Source organism: Rhododendron vialii, chromosome 12a (assembly GCF_030253575.1).
Source record: "Rhododendron vialii isolate Sample 1 chromosome 12a, ASM3025357v1".
Classification (NCBI taxonomy): domain Eukaryota; kingdom Viridiplantae; phylum Streptophyta; class Magnoliopsida; order Ericales; family Ericaceae; genus Rhododendron; species Rhododendron vialii.
In genome coordinates, this window is record NC_080568.1 from 6,941,403 (window position 1) to 6,958,373 (window position 16,971).

Sequence of the window (16,971 nt, forward strand, 5' to 3'; positions counted from 1 at the left end):
ACCACCTCCACCACTCCACCACCACCACCACCACCACCTCCACCTCCACCTCCACCTCCACCACTCCTCCACCATTACCATAAGTATATTATGCTTGTTAGTAAATTAAAAGATAATTGGAACAAAATTAATTCATCATTTTTTTAATTCAGTACTTAATATATTTATCAAACAGCTTTTTAGTTTAAAAATTTCAGCTTTCAGTACTTAATTTTTCAGCTTTCAGTTTCAGTTTTATCAAACAGCCCCTAAATCTTGTGCAGTAGTTGAATGTACAGTAGCCACGCGACCATGACACAATAATGACAATCAAGATCGTTGATTTTGTTGGACTTATTGATTAAGCAATCATGTAAATTTTTGGCTCAATCGTGTTGAGAAAGCCCCTTCATTGGGACGCAATTGATAGTAAACTAAGTCTTGTGCAATTGTTGATGTTCAATAACCACATGGTCGCGACATAATCATGACGATCAAGATCGTTGATTTTGTTGTGCTTGTCGATTAAATCATTCATGTAAACTTTTTGCTCGATTAGGTATTAAAAGTCCCTTCATCGGGATGCAAATTTATTAAAAAAATGACATTTCTCGTTCGATCAAGTGTCTAACGAATACATGATTAATTGTAATGAATGATCTGATTAATCCGTATTTCGCAAAACCCTCAAAAAATATTTACAATGTAATATTATAATGATAAATTTCATTTTTTTTTTTTGTAAAAACTAAGATATAATGACATTTCCAGAGGCGCCTATAAAGGAATGGAGTTCCTAGAAGTGGCTTACACTTTTTTGCCATCTCCGGACGATTATGCCCCTCGCTCCGAAAACTAGCTGATTGAATTTGCTTCTTTGGAGTTTTGGGCGTTTCCGTCATTTTACGCTCAAAAGTGGTGGGCCATAGACACTATTTGGGTTATTTCCGAATTACTTTAACGGGTTTTCGGACTTTCGATGTTTTCCGTTTGCGTCCTGGATTTTCTACACTATTTTGTCACGTAGTGATCTTGGCCTTGGGGGCTTTCCGGTAAAATTGCACCCTATTGTTACTGTGTTCACGTGGATCCTGCCTGGAATCAAGGCTTTTGCTCTTTCCCTTTTCCACCCATTCGTTTCTGTACGTCTTCTTCCCATTTCCCATTTCCCATTTCCATTCAGTTGTCTACCACAGTTTCCGCGGCAGACGGCGAGTCCGGCTTCCTAGAGCAGATGATGGCCGATTAGCTGTGGGAGGAGAAGATTTGGAGAGGAAAGTTAGGGAGGAGGTCATCGGCTGGGTTGTCTTCGGCTCCAAAATTATATACGAGGACGACGCAAATATGGTCCATGGTCGGTTGTTTCGGAACTGTGCCAAATCCTGAGGTATGGTTGATGGAGAAAATCATGCGTCAATTACTAATTGATTGTAGATTTTTTGCTCTCTGTCAAAACGTTTTCATGTTTTCGGAGAAACCCCAAAATGGCCGTATTTCTAGCGCTGAAATCTGATTCCCAAAAAAATTTGAGGGATGTGTAAAGGCCAATTTCGTGATTACTGTGCTCTGTGATGACAATAATTTTTGATGATTCCTGTAAATTCAGGTAGTGTCTTTCGCGCAACAAGAATTAAAAAGATAGGTGCAAGAAAATGTGCCGTGGTGGCGTACTCTCTGGCACAAAATAGGGAAAACTATTGAAGGATAAAAAACGCTGTTCTTGTTCTCCATCTTTAAAAGGGTCCTTGTTATTGTTCATCTTTAGGCACTCTAAGTACGAAAAGCCAAGTAGTTGGTTTAGTTCACTCGCTTGAGAAGGATGATATCCATCTTTAAAAAGGCCCTTGTTATTGTTCATCTTTAGGCACTCTAGGTAAAATAGGCCAAGTAGCCGGTTTAGTTCACTTGTTTGATAACTTGATATGCTTGAATTGATGCGGAAGGAAACAATAATAAAAGTTTTGTAGTGTTGCATGAAAACATAGGTTGAGAGCATGCGAATACATTTCGTTCATATTTTTTAATTTAATTACCAGTAGCGAGCAACAGAAACCGTGAAAACTTAATACGTTCGCGTTTTAGTACCTTTTCTTTCGCTTGGGCTGAAAATGTAGCGGGGTAAGCCAAGGGATGGATTTGTATCCTGGCTAGCATGGCTTTAGGGGAAGTCATTGTTGGATGATGTGGAAAAACCTATAGGGTGAAAGGTGGTTTAGGCGCGATAGTTTAGGCAGCCCCTTTGACTCCCTCACGTAGGAAGGATGACAGATGTAGGAATCGGTGACTCAATATACCCAAAATGATCTAAAAGGAAAGAGTAATGAAAGTTTGGTAGTGCTCCGCAGAATAACGGGCTGAAAGCAGGCGTAGTTACCAACACCAAATAAGGAAAAAGCGCGAAAACGTAATACTTTCACATTTTCCAGCTTTGGTTCTGAAGTGGAGCAAAGGACAGCTTTATTCAATTCTTGTAGCTTCTTCGTGGCAAGGAACAAGGCAAAGAATTACTTTTTGGAACAAAGGAAGTAAAAACTCTTATGTGGCGTGGCTTGATTAACCAAAAGCTCCTATGTGGCATGTATGGTCCTATCCCGAATTGTTGATGATGAGATTTTTTCCATCTCTTTTAGAGCATACCTTCAGTAATGGGGTAAGCCAAAGAATGGATTTGTAACCTGATTGGCGTGGCTTTAAGGGAAGTCATTGTTGGATGATGTGGATAAACCTGTGGAATGAAAGGTAGTTTAGACACGATAGGTTCCGCCCTTTGCTTTGTATTGGAGGATTAAAAGGGTAAGTTAAAAAATAAAACCTCTGGAGTGAAAGGAGCTCAGAATATCTAGGCCCTTCCTTTCATATTTTTCGGCGAGATTGCCGATAACAAATAACAGAAAACGTGAAAACTTAATGCATTCGCATTTTGCTAGCTTTTCTTTTGCTTTCCATTAGTTTTGTAGCTTGGGATGTAGGTGTAGCGGGGCAAGCTAGGGAATGGATTTGTAATCTGACTAGAATGACTTATAGGGAAGTTGTTGTTGGATGGTGTGCAGGAGTTGTACGGTGAAAGAAATTCAAAATATCAAGTACTTTGTTATTCTTTGTCTTTAGGCAGTTTCAACACGATGAGGGGCTCGCTCACATGGGAAGGATGATATATGGGAATCGGTAATTCAATGTACCTGAAATGACCCGAAAGGAAAGAGTAATGAAACTTTGCCAGTTGACACTCTCATGTAGCATGGCTTAACTAACTTACTCCGCTGATTCTTTTTGAACAGGCACATTTTTTCATGAGTTGCCTAATCAAATTTTATTCCTGTTATGGTCCCATCCCAAATTGTTGGTGAGGGCCTTTTTCTCATCTCTTTTACAGCATGCCTTGAATAGCAGTATAAGGACTCAAACAAAGGGCTTGCCATGTATGAGAGAAACAAATACTGGGGTAGGGTTTTCGAGGTCAGACGAACATGGGGCGGGTTGCGTTTAAGAGCTCCGTCGTAGTTCAAGCTTCAAATCCCGAAAGAGAAGAAGTGAATTCGAGCACGGAGGAGTCCGGCCGTGCCTTCACATCTCTGGTCTGCCTCTCAACTCTCTCTCTGCTTTGTTATGCTTACCTGCTAGGGTTTGATCGGTTGATTTATGCATGCATATGTTCTTGTCTAGGTTGGGTTTGATCATCTTTAACCAGAGAGAGAGAGAGAGAATCAAGTCAGTGCAAACAATCGTTAAATAAAAAGAAATAGCATGCATTTTAAAAATCATTTTTGTTGATATTTTAGGTTGGGTTTTATCCTTCTTATTCTTCTTCTTCTTCTTTTGTGGTATTGTTGGTCTATGAAATTGGTCCCAGATTTGGATTTGTTCCAAATTTTTTCTCTAAAAATCGTATGATTTTTCGCGGTTTGTAGCCTAGAATGAATATCGAACTAATATCTATTCACTTGCAAAAATCCAAGCTAGGCGTTAAAGATTTGTGGTTATTTGCCGGCATACCATTGTTCTTGCTCATTCAAATCACTTCTATACAAAGAATTTCTTGATTGTTGTCTCATATACTGTTCTAATATTATTTTCTCTTGGCGATGCCGAGTATTGAGTAAGAAGAGGAATTATCTCCCCCTATCGTGGTACCCGATACCATTTTAATGAATTTAGAAACCGTGAAACAATGAGATGCATAGAAATCCTAATCCTAAAGTCCAACAAACACAAAAAGGAAATTTCAAGAAGAGAATAGAGAATGGGTTAGCAAAAGGGATGAGGCTGGGAGATTTTCCATTGTAGGTCAGGACAATAAGTATGATAATCTTTAGAACTTGTATGTGTGTAATACTGATTCATGAGGTACATGGTTTGGTATCAATGTGAAAGGTACCTCTTACTGTTTTAGAATGTAAATTGGTCGATTACCCAAATACGGGACTCGGGAGATTGGTAAGATTTTTAGTGTATTTGGTAGTCTATTATTTTTGCATGACTTGTAGCCACTTGAGCAAACAAGCACATTGTATCCTTTCAGTTACCTTGAATGGTAGCTCCTAAGATTCATAATAGAGATCAGGAATGTATGGGTTGTATGTCTAAAAGTAAATGACTTCTTTTTTAAATGAGATGATGTAGAAATTAGCTTGCAGGTCAATTTTATGCCTGCTTTGCTATCATTCTTTTCAATTGGTGGAATTTAAAGATAAAAAGCTGGTCCCTGATAAAATGGATCTCCAGGAAGTGTAAAGCAAGTCCCATCTCTCAGGATATTAGTCATGCGACCATTCATTGGTTTTAATTTTGTTTTTCACGTCAAGGAAAAGTAACTTGTAAGACCCAGCTCTTATTTAAACAAAAGAGAAGATAATAATTTATTGTATTAAAAGTTAGATTTGTTTTTATGTGGGCCTTCTGCGAGATTTCCTTAAATAATGGGAGTTGATAGCAAGATAATGAAAGAGGTATGTGCTGGTGTGCACGTGGACTTCTTAGGGGGTGAGTGTGTGCACGTGGAACTTAATGGTGAGGGTGAGCTGTGAGCCGTGGGATATTTTGCATGATTTTACCTTATATACTCTTTAACACTTCAGTTAGAGGGGGAAAAAGTTTCCCTGGTGGGAAATAAAAAAAATTGGGTTAGAGAAGGGGAGGGAGGAATTCAGGAGAGGGGAAAATGGTTTGTTAAAGGGGTTGCAACGCACAGTAGAAAAATGAACGATAAGATGAGAGGAAGAGAGTGAGGTATATTGTACAGGTAATGGTATGTGGAAAGTGTTTCCACAAAGGGGCCTATAAAGGAACATAGATTCAAGGATAGGCTTACACTTTCACCAGCTCCGGATGAAAATGCCCCCAAGTCAGGAAACTAGCGGGTTGAATCTACTCCTTTTGGGTTTTGGGCATTTTAGTAATTTCATACTCAAAAGTGGTGGGCCATAGACACCATTTAGGTTATTTACAGATTACTTTAACGGATTTTCGGACTTTTGATGTTTTCCTTCTGTGTCCCGGTTTTTATACATTATTTCGTCCTTTAGTAGTGTTGGGCTTGAAGGCTTTTTGGTAAAATCACATCATTATTATACTATGCATGCGGAAATTTCAGTTGAAATTCAGCCCAGTGTCTCCAACTCAATCAGCCAGTCCATTGTCTTTCCTCCAGTCTATTGTCCAGTTCGCGTTTTTTGGGCTCATTTGAGGCCCAAAATTTTAATCGGAATCATTCATCATGTAGATCTCGTCAAAACAAACTACAATACCAAAAATCAAAGCCCATCGGATATGAATTGATACCTGATCGATACACATGTATTTGATAAAAATGGTATTGGGCACAATGGATATAACCTGTTTTTAGCAAGTTTATATGTTCCGATCAGTTATCAATACATATTCGATGGACTTGATTTTTGTTGTGGTGGCTCGTCTTGACGAAATCTACATGATGAGCGGTTTCGATTATCAACGTGAATCAAACAACGAGGAACAAGGATGGAGAAATTATGTGATAGAAAGAGAGTGATGAGTGGGTCAGAGAGACAAATGGTGGTGGCGGTGGTGAGAGAGGGAGGGGCGAAGACTTCGTGCTTTAGGTTCAGATCCAGAAAATCGAGAGAGAGAGAGAGAAGGAGAAGGAGAAGGAGAAGAAGAAGAAGGAGGTGGTATCGCCGGTGATCGGTGGTGGTGTCGGTGGCCGTAGATTTTGATGTAAGGGCAGAGGTTGAGAGGTTGCAGAGGCGTCTTCTCCTTGGGGTATTTTGCCTTAATCACCTGCTGCCGTCTTTAAATTTACCAAAACTCACCCACGGCGAGCTCACCAATGCCTTGCGCAAGGTAATTATCAGCTAGGGTTTTGTGCAGATTTTCATTTCTAAGGTCTGATTTAATTTTTTATCTACCTGGTTAATATTAGGGATTTTGATTTTATAATTTGCTGGAACCATTGGAGCTGGGGCTATTGGGATCAAGAACGCGCGATAGGGTTTGCTTTGGTTTTTATCTTTTGCAAGTTCATGCTTTTGATTTTTTCATTCAACTTGTGGGAAGATTTTGCTTTTGACATAAGTTGAAATTTTCTGTTTTGCTGCGAAGTGAGTTGTCGTTTATCTATGCTACTAAACTACATGTCCTTGTATTTGCAATTGGAGCCGAAGAAACAGATGAATTTTGTCGAAAATTGGTGTATTCTAATACGGTACTTATTTTGATTCCTTTCTTATGCTTGTGTTTTGCTGTTTGCAGAGGGAAAACCAATCCCTACCGAGCTCAGAAACAAAGAAGCCGAACTACGCCGGGATATCAACCTAGAGGACAAAAACTGCCAGTATGTATCTCTTTTATATGTTGTTTTTGTGCACATATTGAGTTTGATTCACTTGCTTCAATTGGTGAAGATGCAATTTGTTTATGGGGTGTTACGTTAAAGGCTTCATTTGCTTGCTGATAAAATTCAATAAAGAAGGAAATAGTGAATTTGCAGTATTTAATTTGCGTGGGACATGAAAACAAAAGTCTCTGTTATTAAAAGTAGGACATAGAACTATAGAAGTTCTAATCTTTAGTTCCGTCATTGATTCTTGCACCCAAGGGAAGGAGTTTGTTGGGAGCGGTTGTGACATGTGACCTAATACGATGGCAGCACTATTGTTGCAGTAGAGAGGTGCAGATATGTGTCCCCAAAAAAAGCTTTTCCACCCCGTAAAATGGGGTAACCTTCATGAAAAATGGGTTAAAGGTTGCCTATCTGGTATCTGCTACATCTCCCGACCTTGCTGTAAAATGGCTGGCTTGTGCATTGGGTGACACCTTGCCCTGCGTACCCATATCTTAGCTGGTAAAGGAATATACTAGCATGGGTAGTGGTGTGAACTTAGAACTTAGACCCTTGGGCCTTGAGCATAAGCTCTGCTTCTTTGATCGACAAAGCCGCCAATTCCTTCAAACTCACCAAATCCTGTGAGTCCTTTTTTATTTGTTTCCTTTTCGGTTATCGATTGGGGTACTTTAGTACTTTAGTCATTTCATTCATGCCATACCATGTTTCTGGGGTAATAAAACTAGAACTCTGACCTCTTAAGGCAGAAGAGTTCAAAATTCAGTTCTCTGTACTAACTTGGAACAATAACTAATTAAGGTGAAATTTTGGTTGATAAACAAGATGGTTTCATTTTTCTGTTTCACCAGGAAGAATTAATTGATGAATGGAAAGACAGTTCCTTCTTTTAAACTTGTTCGTTGTTATTCCTATTTTACAACAAGCAAGTCTATTTTATAGTTTCATGGACCGCTGTGAGCCCGTGATGTCCTTTTTCAGAGGCGCCTATAAAGGAATGCCTTACCAAAGTGTGGCTTACACTTTGGTAGAAACAGAAAAAAATGCCCCTGACTTCGTATACTTGGGGGCTGAATCTGGTCCTTCTTAGTTTTAGGCGTTTAGGAAATTTTACGCGTAAAAGTGGGGGGCCATAGGTACTATTTAGGTTATTTTCAAATTACTTTAACGGGTTTTCAGACTTTGATGTTTTCCCTCTGTATCCTTTTTTTACATCCTATTTTGTCCATTAGTGCTGTTGGGTTAGAGGTTTTTTTTTTTGTAAAATCGCCTACTCAAGACACTGTTTTTGCTACCGGAATTCACGTTTTCTCTCTCTCTCTCTCTCTCTCTCTCTCTCTGTTTTTGGCACGAAAACTTCACCTGGCAGAAATCGATGGAGAAGAGAGAGAGAGAGGAGGAGGAGGGACTCAGAGGTCGGTTAGGGTTTTAGGAGGGAGACGAGTACTGGGGCAGAGTTTTTGAGGTCGGACGAACATAGGGTGGGTTGGGTTTTGGGTTTTCGAACTGGATAAGGACTAAGGAGGAGAAATCTGCTCGTTCCAGCATTGGCGAATACAATCTTGTGATAAGTTTTGCAATATCTTGCTTTGATGCGTCTGTTCTTTCTTAATTTTTGGGGTTTCTTATTAACTCCCTCAGGTACACTTTGTTTTGGGTTACTCTTTGTTTCTCAGCCACAACCTCCACGAAATCGTCCAGAATACTGAGCCAATTTGGAAATTGATTTACCCCATTTGAGTTCACTCTCAACCAGTTTAAAGCTGTCTCCAAAGATAGGAATGTACGTGTGTTTATATATATAGGTGTAGGTACCGTGTTTTCCTTGGTCTTGTTTTTTTGTGTTACATATAGTTGCCATTTTGTATCGGATACATAGCAAACGAATCCATACTGTGTAATAAATGTGTCACTTATCCACATCCATGGATTATAGAAAGCATTAGAAAAGATGATGGCATAATAAACTAGATTTGAGCAATTAAATAAAAGACTTAAGTGAAAAGAGAAGTGCACAATAAAGGCTGTGGATTGTTCTACTCTTTCACTGTGAACAATTGAGACTTACAATGGAAACGCGTTGTCTGTGCGGCCCATTAAAAATAAAGAAGTAAACTTGCTTTGAACCCATAGCTAATAGTTAATTGCTGAATTTCAAATCTTGTATCAGAAAACTACGATGTTTCGTGGTTTTCTTTATATTATGTACCAAAGAATGCTTGAATTTTTCTTCACAGACAGACTTAGTCTACCGTTAATGTATGATTTGTTTGTTATGTGTTTTGTTGTTATCCTTGTATCTAAACTCTATAGCGTACCATGTATACTTGGTATGTATATGAGCATCGTTGTGCAACTGTGGCATTTCTAACTAATGAGCCACAGTGGTAGGTGGTTTGGTTTGAAGAAAAAAGAGATCACGAAGGGCAATATCATTCTGTATGGGAGTTTTGTAAGAAAGTTTTGTATTTATAGCATTGATATATGTACTTTAACTTTTGCAGGTAATCACAAAAGAGTCTTTTTTGGCTGCACAGGTAAAAGAGAAACATCCTTTTATTTACCTTTTGTGTTGTTGTTGTGAATATATCAGCTTTTTCTTGAAAGATTGAAATTTTAGCTCCTGTGCATTATTTTAGAGGCAAGATTTGCATAGGTTAAAGGATTTGCCGTCTCTGGGAGAATTTCACGCCTCTGGGAGAATTTCACGCCTGGACTCTACTCATTCATTTTCGCTGGGATGTGGAGAAGTTTGCGGTGCTTGTGGAGAAGTCATAAATAGAAAGATGAGGAAATAACAGGAAGTTCTTTCTTGTTTGATGAAGCGGGTGCAACTGTAGTTGAAAAACATGATCTTGATTCATCTCCGTTTGCCACTATGGCATGCAATATTTGCATGGAGGATGCACCTGGTACTGTAGTGACAAAAATGGAATGTGGCCACAACTTTTGCAACAACTGTAAGCTTGGTTCTTTTTTCTGTTGGCTTGCTAGCTTTATTACCTTATAGTAGTTATCTAAGGACGTTTCCGAAACCATGGACTAGCCTATGGGCCACCTTAATGCACAGGCCCACAGAACTTGCAGATTTTAGATGACGCTTAGGATCCAGTTATTGTATTTATGCTCCTGGTACTGTTCTACCTATTCAATACTTTGGAATTACCTTCCTCGGGAGTTTTTAACTTCTTGTTGGGAAGTGTATTTACTACTAGGTTGTTTAGAAATATAACTTATTGGGGAAAAATCATTTTGAATCATATAATTTATATTGGGGTTTTTGTTTTTTCTTTCATATATTTGGGTTCTTACTTTTAGGTTGGACGGATCATTTTATTGTGAAGATAAATGAGGGTTAGAGTAAAGCATATTAGGTGCATGGCTCACAAATGTAACACTCTGTGATGAAGCTATTATCAGAAATCTTGTTAGGATGAGGCATCCTGATTGAGAGGGGAAATTTGATTGTTTTCTGCTTGAGTTGTATATTGAGGATAATAAAATGGTTATATGGTGCCCAAGTACTTCCCACTGTGGGAATGCGATTCGTGTTGAAAATGATGAATTTTGCAAGGTTGAATGTTCTTGTGGTTTACAATTCTGTTTCAGTTGCACACTCACCCTATTCGTGTTTGATGCCGGAGCTATGGACCAGGAAGTGTCATGATGAGTCTGAGACAGTTAATTGGATTACTGTACATACAATACCTTGTCCAAAGTGTCACAAACGAATGGAAAAGGACAGTAGCTGCAACTTGGTGAGCTGCATATGTCGGCAAGCATTTTGGTGAGATTTCTTTATGTTTGCATTAGTTTCATTTTAGGGGTTGGTGCTATTTTTGTGAATCACCTGTATCAGAGATTCAGAATCCTATGTTGTTCATAATTGGCTTCCTGATAGTTTATAATGTGAAATAAATGAGCAGCTTTCTTTAGACCTCACCATTGTTATATAAATCGTATTTCTTTTCTAAAGATCCTTGAACTAGCTTTCTTCTTGTGTTTCTTCTTTCTTCTTCTTGTGTTTGATGCAACATTATTTCTTTTTGAAGGAAAAAATCTGGAATTCTTTTGTTCATGGCCATGTGAAGAAAGCTTGTGATATTTGTCCTTTGGTGTGGGCGAGAATGTTTTATTCATCGTCGGACTTGTTCGAAGGATGCTTGCAAGCGTGTTCATACTTTGTGTCTGAAGACGAGGGAGCTGTTCTTGCAAGACATGGCTCAAAGACTTGGTTTCTACCTTTGATGATGAAGTTGGTTGCGATAGAGATTTGTTCTTTAATTTTGGTTTTTCGGAGATTGGTTCTATTTTAGTCGTGTATCTTTCTCTATAACAAATCTTATATTAGGAAGATAGAAGTCAAGACCTTAATCTTTGGTTTTTGATTAAGGTGATTGGAATCGAGAGTTCTTTGGGTTAGGCTTCCGAGCTGAGTTTTGCCCTACAACATACTAGCTTTCTTATACCATTAATAAATTTCTAATAAACGCACAGCAAAAACTCAAAGTCGACACATTATAATGAACACGCGATTCGTGCAACGCACGAATGGTGACACTAGTATTTCAAAAAAGGGCAACAATAGTATAAAACTACCAAAGGTCACACTTAAAGAATACTGATGCTTTTTTGTTGAACTTTTTTTGCGACCATCACATTTCCTCGTAAAATGTTTTTACTGCACTATCAAACAAAGTATAGACTTTTAGCGACCAATGCTTCATTTCCTCGCAAATAACCACTATTTTTGCTAGAAACATAATTCCTCGCAAAATGATTACAACTTTAGCATCCAAATAAGTTTGACACAAAAAAACTTTACAACCTTTCGGCGACAATTTTTTTTGTTTCCTCGCAAATTCATTTTTCCTGCCTACATACAAAAATCCCGCGACGTTCTTGGCGGCAAGAATTAGCGAGGACTTCTACCAATAACAGGAGAATAGCTACATAGGAAACATGTGCTTAAATATATCAACTGTATATGGTATATCTCGAACAAAAGTTATAGCTCATACGAACTGATGGTAATATGATTGAGAAAATGGATCAATATGTACGGAAATATCTGACAACAACAAAACTAGATGCTGAAGGATATAGTTTGACACCTTGTCAATGTCAAGTACATTTATCTTGTCAAAAAGGGCTAAAATCTGTACAACACTGAGGGTATACAGTATATGCGGGTCATGCCCAATGTTACCACCAAATCCACCTATACGAATAGCAAGGTGGTAAAAGATTAGTTCCAGTTCCAAATAATTTTACCAGTGCTGAATTCAATTTGTAGAATTTAAATTGTCAAGAACCACAACAATTCAGAATGATTAGCACTTTATCCATAAAAACCGAAAGAACATCAAATGTGAAATGAGATAAAATCTAGAATGACATATTTACAAACCCGATTCATGTTGGCACTCCAAGACCCATGAAACAACTTCCTTAGAATCCACTGCACCAATCTTCCCCAAAAGATCCAGAGTGGTCAGCCCCCAGTATGCACCATTGATCCGTGTGTGTTGCATCACCACAGATTCAAAATCGTTCTTCTTCTGAGGAAACAATTTCCAAAAATCCCATTTATATGTGAAAACAAGGGGTAAACTACACATATTTCTTTCCATACAACCAAAATTTAATAAGAAAATTAGAGGAGTGCAGACCTTCCCTACGGATAAAATGTAGTTAACATGTTTCTCGGCTTCTATCTCCTCCCCTATTCCGTAACTGTACCAACTAAACATGCAATCGTGAATTCTTAAAGTTGGAGAAAGGAATCAGAGTAAAAAACAAGTTCCTATTTGCTATTTGCTTTCAGCGTTGCATCATCATCTATGGAGCACGGGTACCGTTACGCAATATGGTATGGGTATGGAAAACGGCAAAACCCCAAAAAAGTAGGATACGGGTACGGCGTGGGTACGGCATATATATATATATATATAATTTTGGCAGCTGATTTTGCCACTCTTTTTTTTTAATTAACGGTACTCCCTACAAGTGTATTTTTGCACAATGCAGGGAGTGCTGTTAACAAAAAAAGAAGTGACAAAATTATTTCCCATAATTTTTTACTATTTTTGTATATATATCACAGTGCATTCAATCAGATACGTAGATACATATATACATACACACAGAGAGAGACGAAGATAGAGAGAGAGAGAGAGGGCGAAACAAAGAGAGAGAGAACTTATGATTTGGAGACCCAGATCGATCGATGTCGTCGCCGTGGCTTGAGGCTTGAGCTCTATGTGTATGTAAAGGACAAATTACACAATAAGCCCAATATTTTATAATTATTTACAAAAAATTCAAAATTTTATTTTGGACAAAAACGCACACCCAAACGTACCGACAGAATATCCTTGCCATACCCAAATATACCAAAAGTATCCGATACGATTTTGCCGTACCGACGCCGTACCCGTACCCTAGTGCACGTACGACGACATTTCCGAAGTACTCGTGCATCATAGATCATCATAAAGTCCACACATATTACTAATTCTGTTTCTGTGGGTGTTTTTCCCCCAATGTAATTGTAAGTATTAGGGCAGAGAAATCTGATGTGCCCGTTTCGAATCTAGTCATTAATCGAATACAAGAAAAATATTACTCCATTTTTTTTAGGGAGAATTTTCCATCAGTCCACTATAGCAGTTTCAAAACCCATCTAGTCTATTTCTAAACTTCATAGCCCATAAGTCCACTAGTCTACAAAAATACCAATATAATCCACTATATGTAGCCCTATATATACCCCACTATATGTAGTTTCTTTTCCATTTCCTTCAAACGAGGGGAGGGGGGAGGAGAGAGAGAGAGAGAGAGAGAGAGAGAGAGAGAGAGAGAGAGAGAGAGAGAGAGAGAGAGAGAGAGAGTGAGTGAGCAGGGACAAGCATCTCGTTCCAGCCTCCTGTCGTCGTTGCCATCGCCACCCATTTCTCGTCGCCGTCACATCCCTTCCCAACCTCCCATCGCTGTCGCCATCGCCACCCACCTCCTGTCGCCGTCGCATCCCATCCTAGCCTCGCCGTCGCCATAGCATCTCACCTCCGCGTCACCATCGTGTTCGACAAAAGTATAGGTCACCAACGCGTCACCAAACGAGATCTGCACAAATCTCCACAAGATCGCCGTCCTTTCCCACCGTCGGCTTTGTTTCCACCATTGCCGTTGTTTTCAACACAAACAGGTAAGTTGAGTTTAATTTAGGGTTGAATATATAAGGTTATTTGTTACTATTTGTTCAGATTTGGTTTGGTTAGGATTTTGGATGAACTTATGGGATCATATAATGTTATATCTGAGCTTCTGAAATTATTTTCATTACAATTGAAGAACATATGATGCTACACCCTCAGATGTAATGTTATGTGTTATTGCGTAACATTATATGACGTTATATATTCTCCTGTTGGTTGTTTATAAATGTCATTTTGTTCTGTGAAGATGTATGGTATTTTATCATTTTGTTCAGTTGTCATTTTGTTTTGTGAATACATATGGTTATATATTCAGGTCTATAAGCCGCTGCGCGAACCTATTCAATAACGTAAATTTCGTAGTTTTATTAGTTTTCATGTATAAATTTATTAGTTTTATTTGTACATGTAAACATATTTTAAGAAAATACGGTATATTCTCTGTATATGAGACATATATGGTTATATATCCAATTTATGTACCATGTATCATGTCATCATTCCTAATATATATGGTTATGTGATTTTTTGTTATAGTGTATCATGAGATAAATAACATTTAGGTTTTCGTTTGACAACTGATATCGTAAAACATATATGATTATATGTGAATTCTTGAATCCTTTTTTAACATATAAAGCTATATGTTTTCATCTATTTAACTTTTTTCTTATATGTGCAGACATGACAAATCCATAAGAAATAGGAGTATGGTTTCATGAAGTGCCTAATCCAATTTATTACAAATTGGAGTATCATCACAATGACACCGTGATAATGGAGTTTAGGATGAACTCCAACCTCAGAAGAGCCCTCCACATCAAATCGTTCTACCGAAGGTACCTCATGATGTTGAAGAGTCACATTAGGATCGTTGATCCTGATAAGACAGCCTAGAACATTAAATTTAGAATTTTAATTTGGTTAACATCTTTTGGTGTAATTTCTTTGTCTTATTTTCATATTGCTATTCAGAAGACTCTGAATCCGTTTTGTAGATCTATCGATCAAATTTATAACTACGTAGTTGAACAATAGCAGATTCTGAATCCATTTGTCATTTATTTTGAACACAGATATTTTGATTGGCGGATGTAATGGTTTCAATAATTGATACTCCCTCCGTCCCAATTTGTTTGTCCAATTGTTGAATTACGTGTTTTTCAAAAATATACTTATATCTTATATTTTATAATGTTTTTTTTTATGATTTTGAAGATTTTGTATAATAAAACTAATTGAGATCCATCAAACAAGATCCATATTGCATATTAAAAACATTACAAATTGAAAATTATAGCCAATTCTTTGAGAGGTCAAACGCTCTCAAAAAGTCAAAAAGTGGACAAACAAACCGGGACGGAGGGAGTACTTGTTAAAACTTGAACATATATATGCATAAACATATAACCATATACATAACCATATACAATTTTATATGAATTGATCCGCGCATCTGCTTAACAGACCTAAATATATAATGTTATATGTGCAGCGATAGAGTAAGTGAGTGGTTTCAATAATTGTTACTTGTTAAAACTTGACCATATATATGCATAAACGTATAACCATAATCATATATAACCATATATAAAACCATAGACAACCTTATTTGAATTGGTTCACGCAGCGGCTTAACATACCTGAACATATTATGTTATATGTGCAGCGACAGAGCGGTTGAGATCTGAAATGTAGAGAGAGAGAGAGCTATCAAAATTCTAAAAAATAGAAAAAAAATGAAAAAAAGCTGGCAGTGGCATTTTTGTCTTGTATTAATTCCTTTTTGACTTGACAAGAGCCCAGTTTGGCAACACAAAAAATGAAAAAGAATAAAAATATATTTTTTTGTCTAAGCCAAACAAGGCCCTTTTTTGAGTGTACTTAGTGGGTTACAAACTTGAAATGTGGATTTGGTGGGTTACAAATATGCTATAATGGACCCTAGACCAATTTTTTATTTTTTTTATCGGCAAAAATGTTAACCAATTGAAACAGCAGAGAGAGAGAGAGAGAGAGAGAGAGAGAGAGAGAGAGAGAGAGAGAGCGCGCTACCGTAGAGATGATGAGTGCGGTCAGTGATATGTATGGCATAGTGCGATGGGCAAAATAGTTGTGGAGACGAGTTCTTGAAGAGGCCCTAGCTAGGTATTTTGATTCCCAAATACTGGGGTGATTTTTTATTTTTATTTTTCAAAATGTTAGGAGTTTTTATTGATAGGAGAAACAGTACGTCAAGAAGTGCAAGATTCCCACAACACAATGAGCGAATCAAGCCACAAAGGAGAAGTCAACAAGAAAACACCCCAGTCTCACACACCTTCTGGGCACAAAATTCGCCGCAGAAAGAATACACAACCAAACCAAAGGAAAACCCGAAGGGGAGGAAACAGCCCCATCAGGGGTAGGAAACCAAAAAACCAAACGCAGTAGAGAAAAATAAACCAAAACCTATAAAAACAGATCTACACTCTTAAATCTGGTCACTGAGATCGCATATCACCGCAGCAACCACACCCCAACATCCAGTAACACCAACAGCTATCTCCGTCCCACAGCAACCACCTTATCAGGGCTTGAACAAGCGACGCCTAAACGACTAGGCCGAGCTGCACGGTGAAGAAGATTGGAAAAGAGAGCACATAGGCGAACTACAAGCGGATGATTGGCGCCATCGACGGAGAGCACCAAACTTAGGGAGGGACAGATCTGGAGAGGGAAAGGAGGAGGAGGAAACAGAACCCTAGCCGTAATCATGTCATCGGACAAACCGCCGCTCCGATTCCAGGGGCTTATTTGCCGAAGGATCTCACCAAGCGGCCCAACAACCCATCATAGCAAAGAGTAGACGCCTGGTGATGGAGGGGTGGGGTGGGGTGGGATGAGGTGGCAGCCCCAGCCTCCCTATCAGGAAACCATACTAGATGTTTGTAGGGAGAAGGCAGAGAAAAGAAAAGT

General features: G+C 38.4%; 2 protein-coding genes across 7 annotated transcripts; one reads left to right on the plus strand and one right to left on the minus strand.

Annotated features, from left to right (window-relative positions):
- The first annotated feature begins 1,090 nt into the window (after window positions 1-1,090).
- LOC131310351 (probable E3 ubiquitin-protein ligase ARI2) lies at window positions 1,091-11,224 on the plus strand. Of its 6 annotated transcripts, none has more exons than XR_009195178.1 (6): window positions 1,091-3,554; window positions 6,706-6,787; window positions 9,301-9,333; window positions 9,436-9,756; window positions 10,406-10,583; window positions 10,849-11,224. XR_009195178.1 is itself a non-coding variant. In XM_058337334.1 (4 exons), exons 1-4 carry the CDS (start codon window positions 9,171-9,173, stop codon window positions 10,883-10,885), a joined length of 510 nt encoding a protein of 169 aa, XP_058193317.1. In that variant the 5' UTR covers window positions 8,282-9,170; the 3' UTR covers window positions 10,886-11,224. The 6 variants fall into 6 exon arrangements, 2 of the variants coding, with proteins under 2 accessions (XP_058193317.1, XP_058193318.1); XR_009195180.1 differs by lacking the exon at window positions 1,091-3,554 and adding an exon at window positions 6,201-6,216; XR_009195181.1 differs by lacking the exon at window positions 6,706-6,787 and having other exon boundaries at window positions 3,406-3,554; window positions 9,182-9,333.
- A 580-nt stretch (window positions 11,225-11,804) lies between these two features.
- Window positions 11,805-13,593, minus strand: LOC131310350 (geranylgeranyl transferase type-2 subunit beta 1-like). Its single transcript, XM_058337333.1, has 5 exons — window positions 13,161-13,593; window positions 13,003-13,055; window positions 12,469-12,541; window positions 12,207-12,354; window positions 11,805-12,017 (listed from the first exon to the last, which is right to left on the minus strand). Exons 1-5 carry the CDS (start codon window positions 13,290-13,292, stop codon window positions 11,812-11,814), a joined length of 612 nt encoding a protein of 203 aa, XP_058193316.1. The 5' UTR covers window positions 13,293-13,593; the 3' UTR covers window positions 11,805-11,811.
- Between the last annotated feature and the right edge of the window lie 3,378 nt (window positions 13,594-16,971).

Coding starts and splice junctions, on each gene's coding strand:
- LOC131310351 (XM_058337334.1), top strand. CDS start 9,171: ATGAGCCACAGTGGTAGGTGGTTTGGTTTGAAGAAAAAAGAGATCACG. Junction 9,333..9,623: donor GAGTCTTTTTTGGCTGCACA/GGTAAAAGAGAA, acceptor TTTGATGAAGCG/GGTGCAACTGTAGTTGAAAA. Junction 9,757..10,405: donor CCACAACTTTTGCAACAACT/GTAAGCTTGGTT, acceptor ATTCTGTTTCAG/TTGCACACTCACCCTATTCG.
- LOC131310350 (XM_058337333.1), bottom strand. CDS start 13,292: ATGATGATCTATGATGCACGAGTACTTCGGAAATGTCGTCGTACGTGC. Junction 13,056..13,160: donor ATGGCAAGGATATTCTGTCG/GTACGTTTGGGT, acceptor ACATACACATAG/AGCTCAAGCCTCAAGCCACG. Junction 12,018..12,206: donor GGAGTGCCAACATGAATCGG/GTTTGTAAATAT, acceptor CTATTCGTATAG/GTGGATTTGGTGGTAACATT.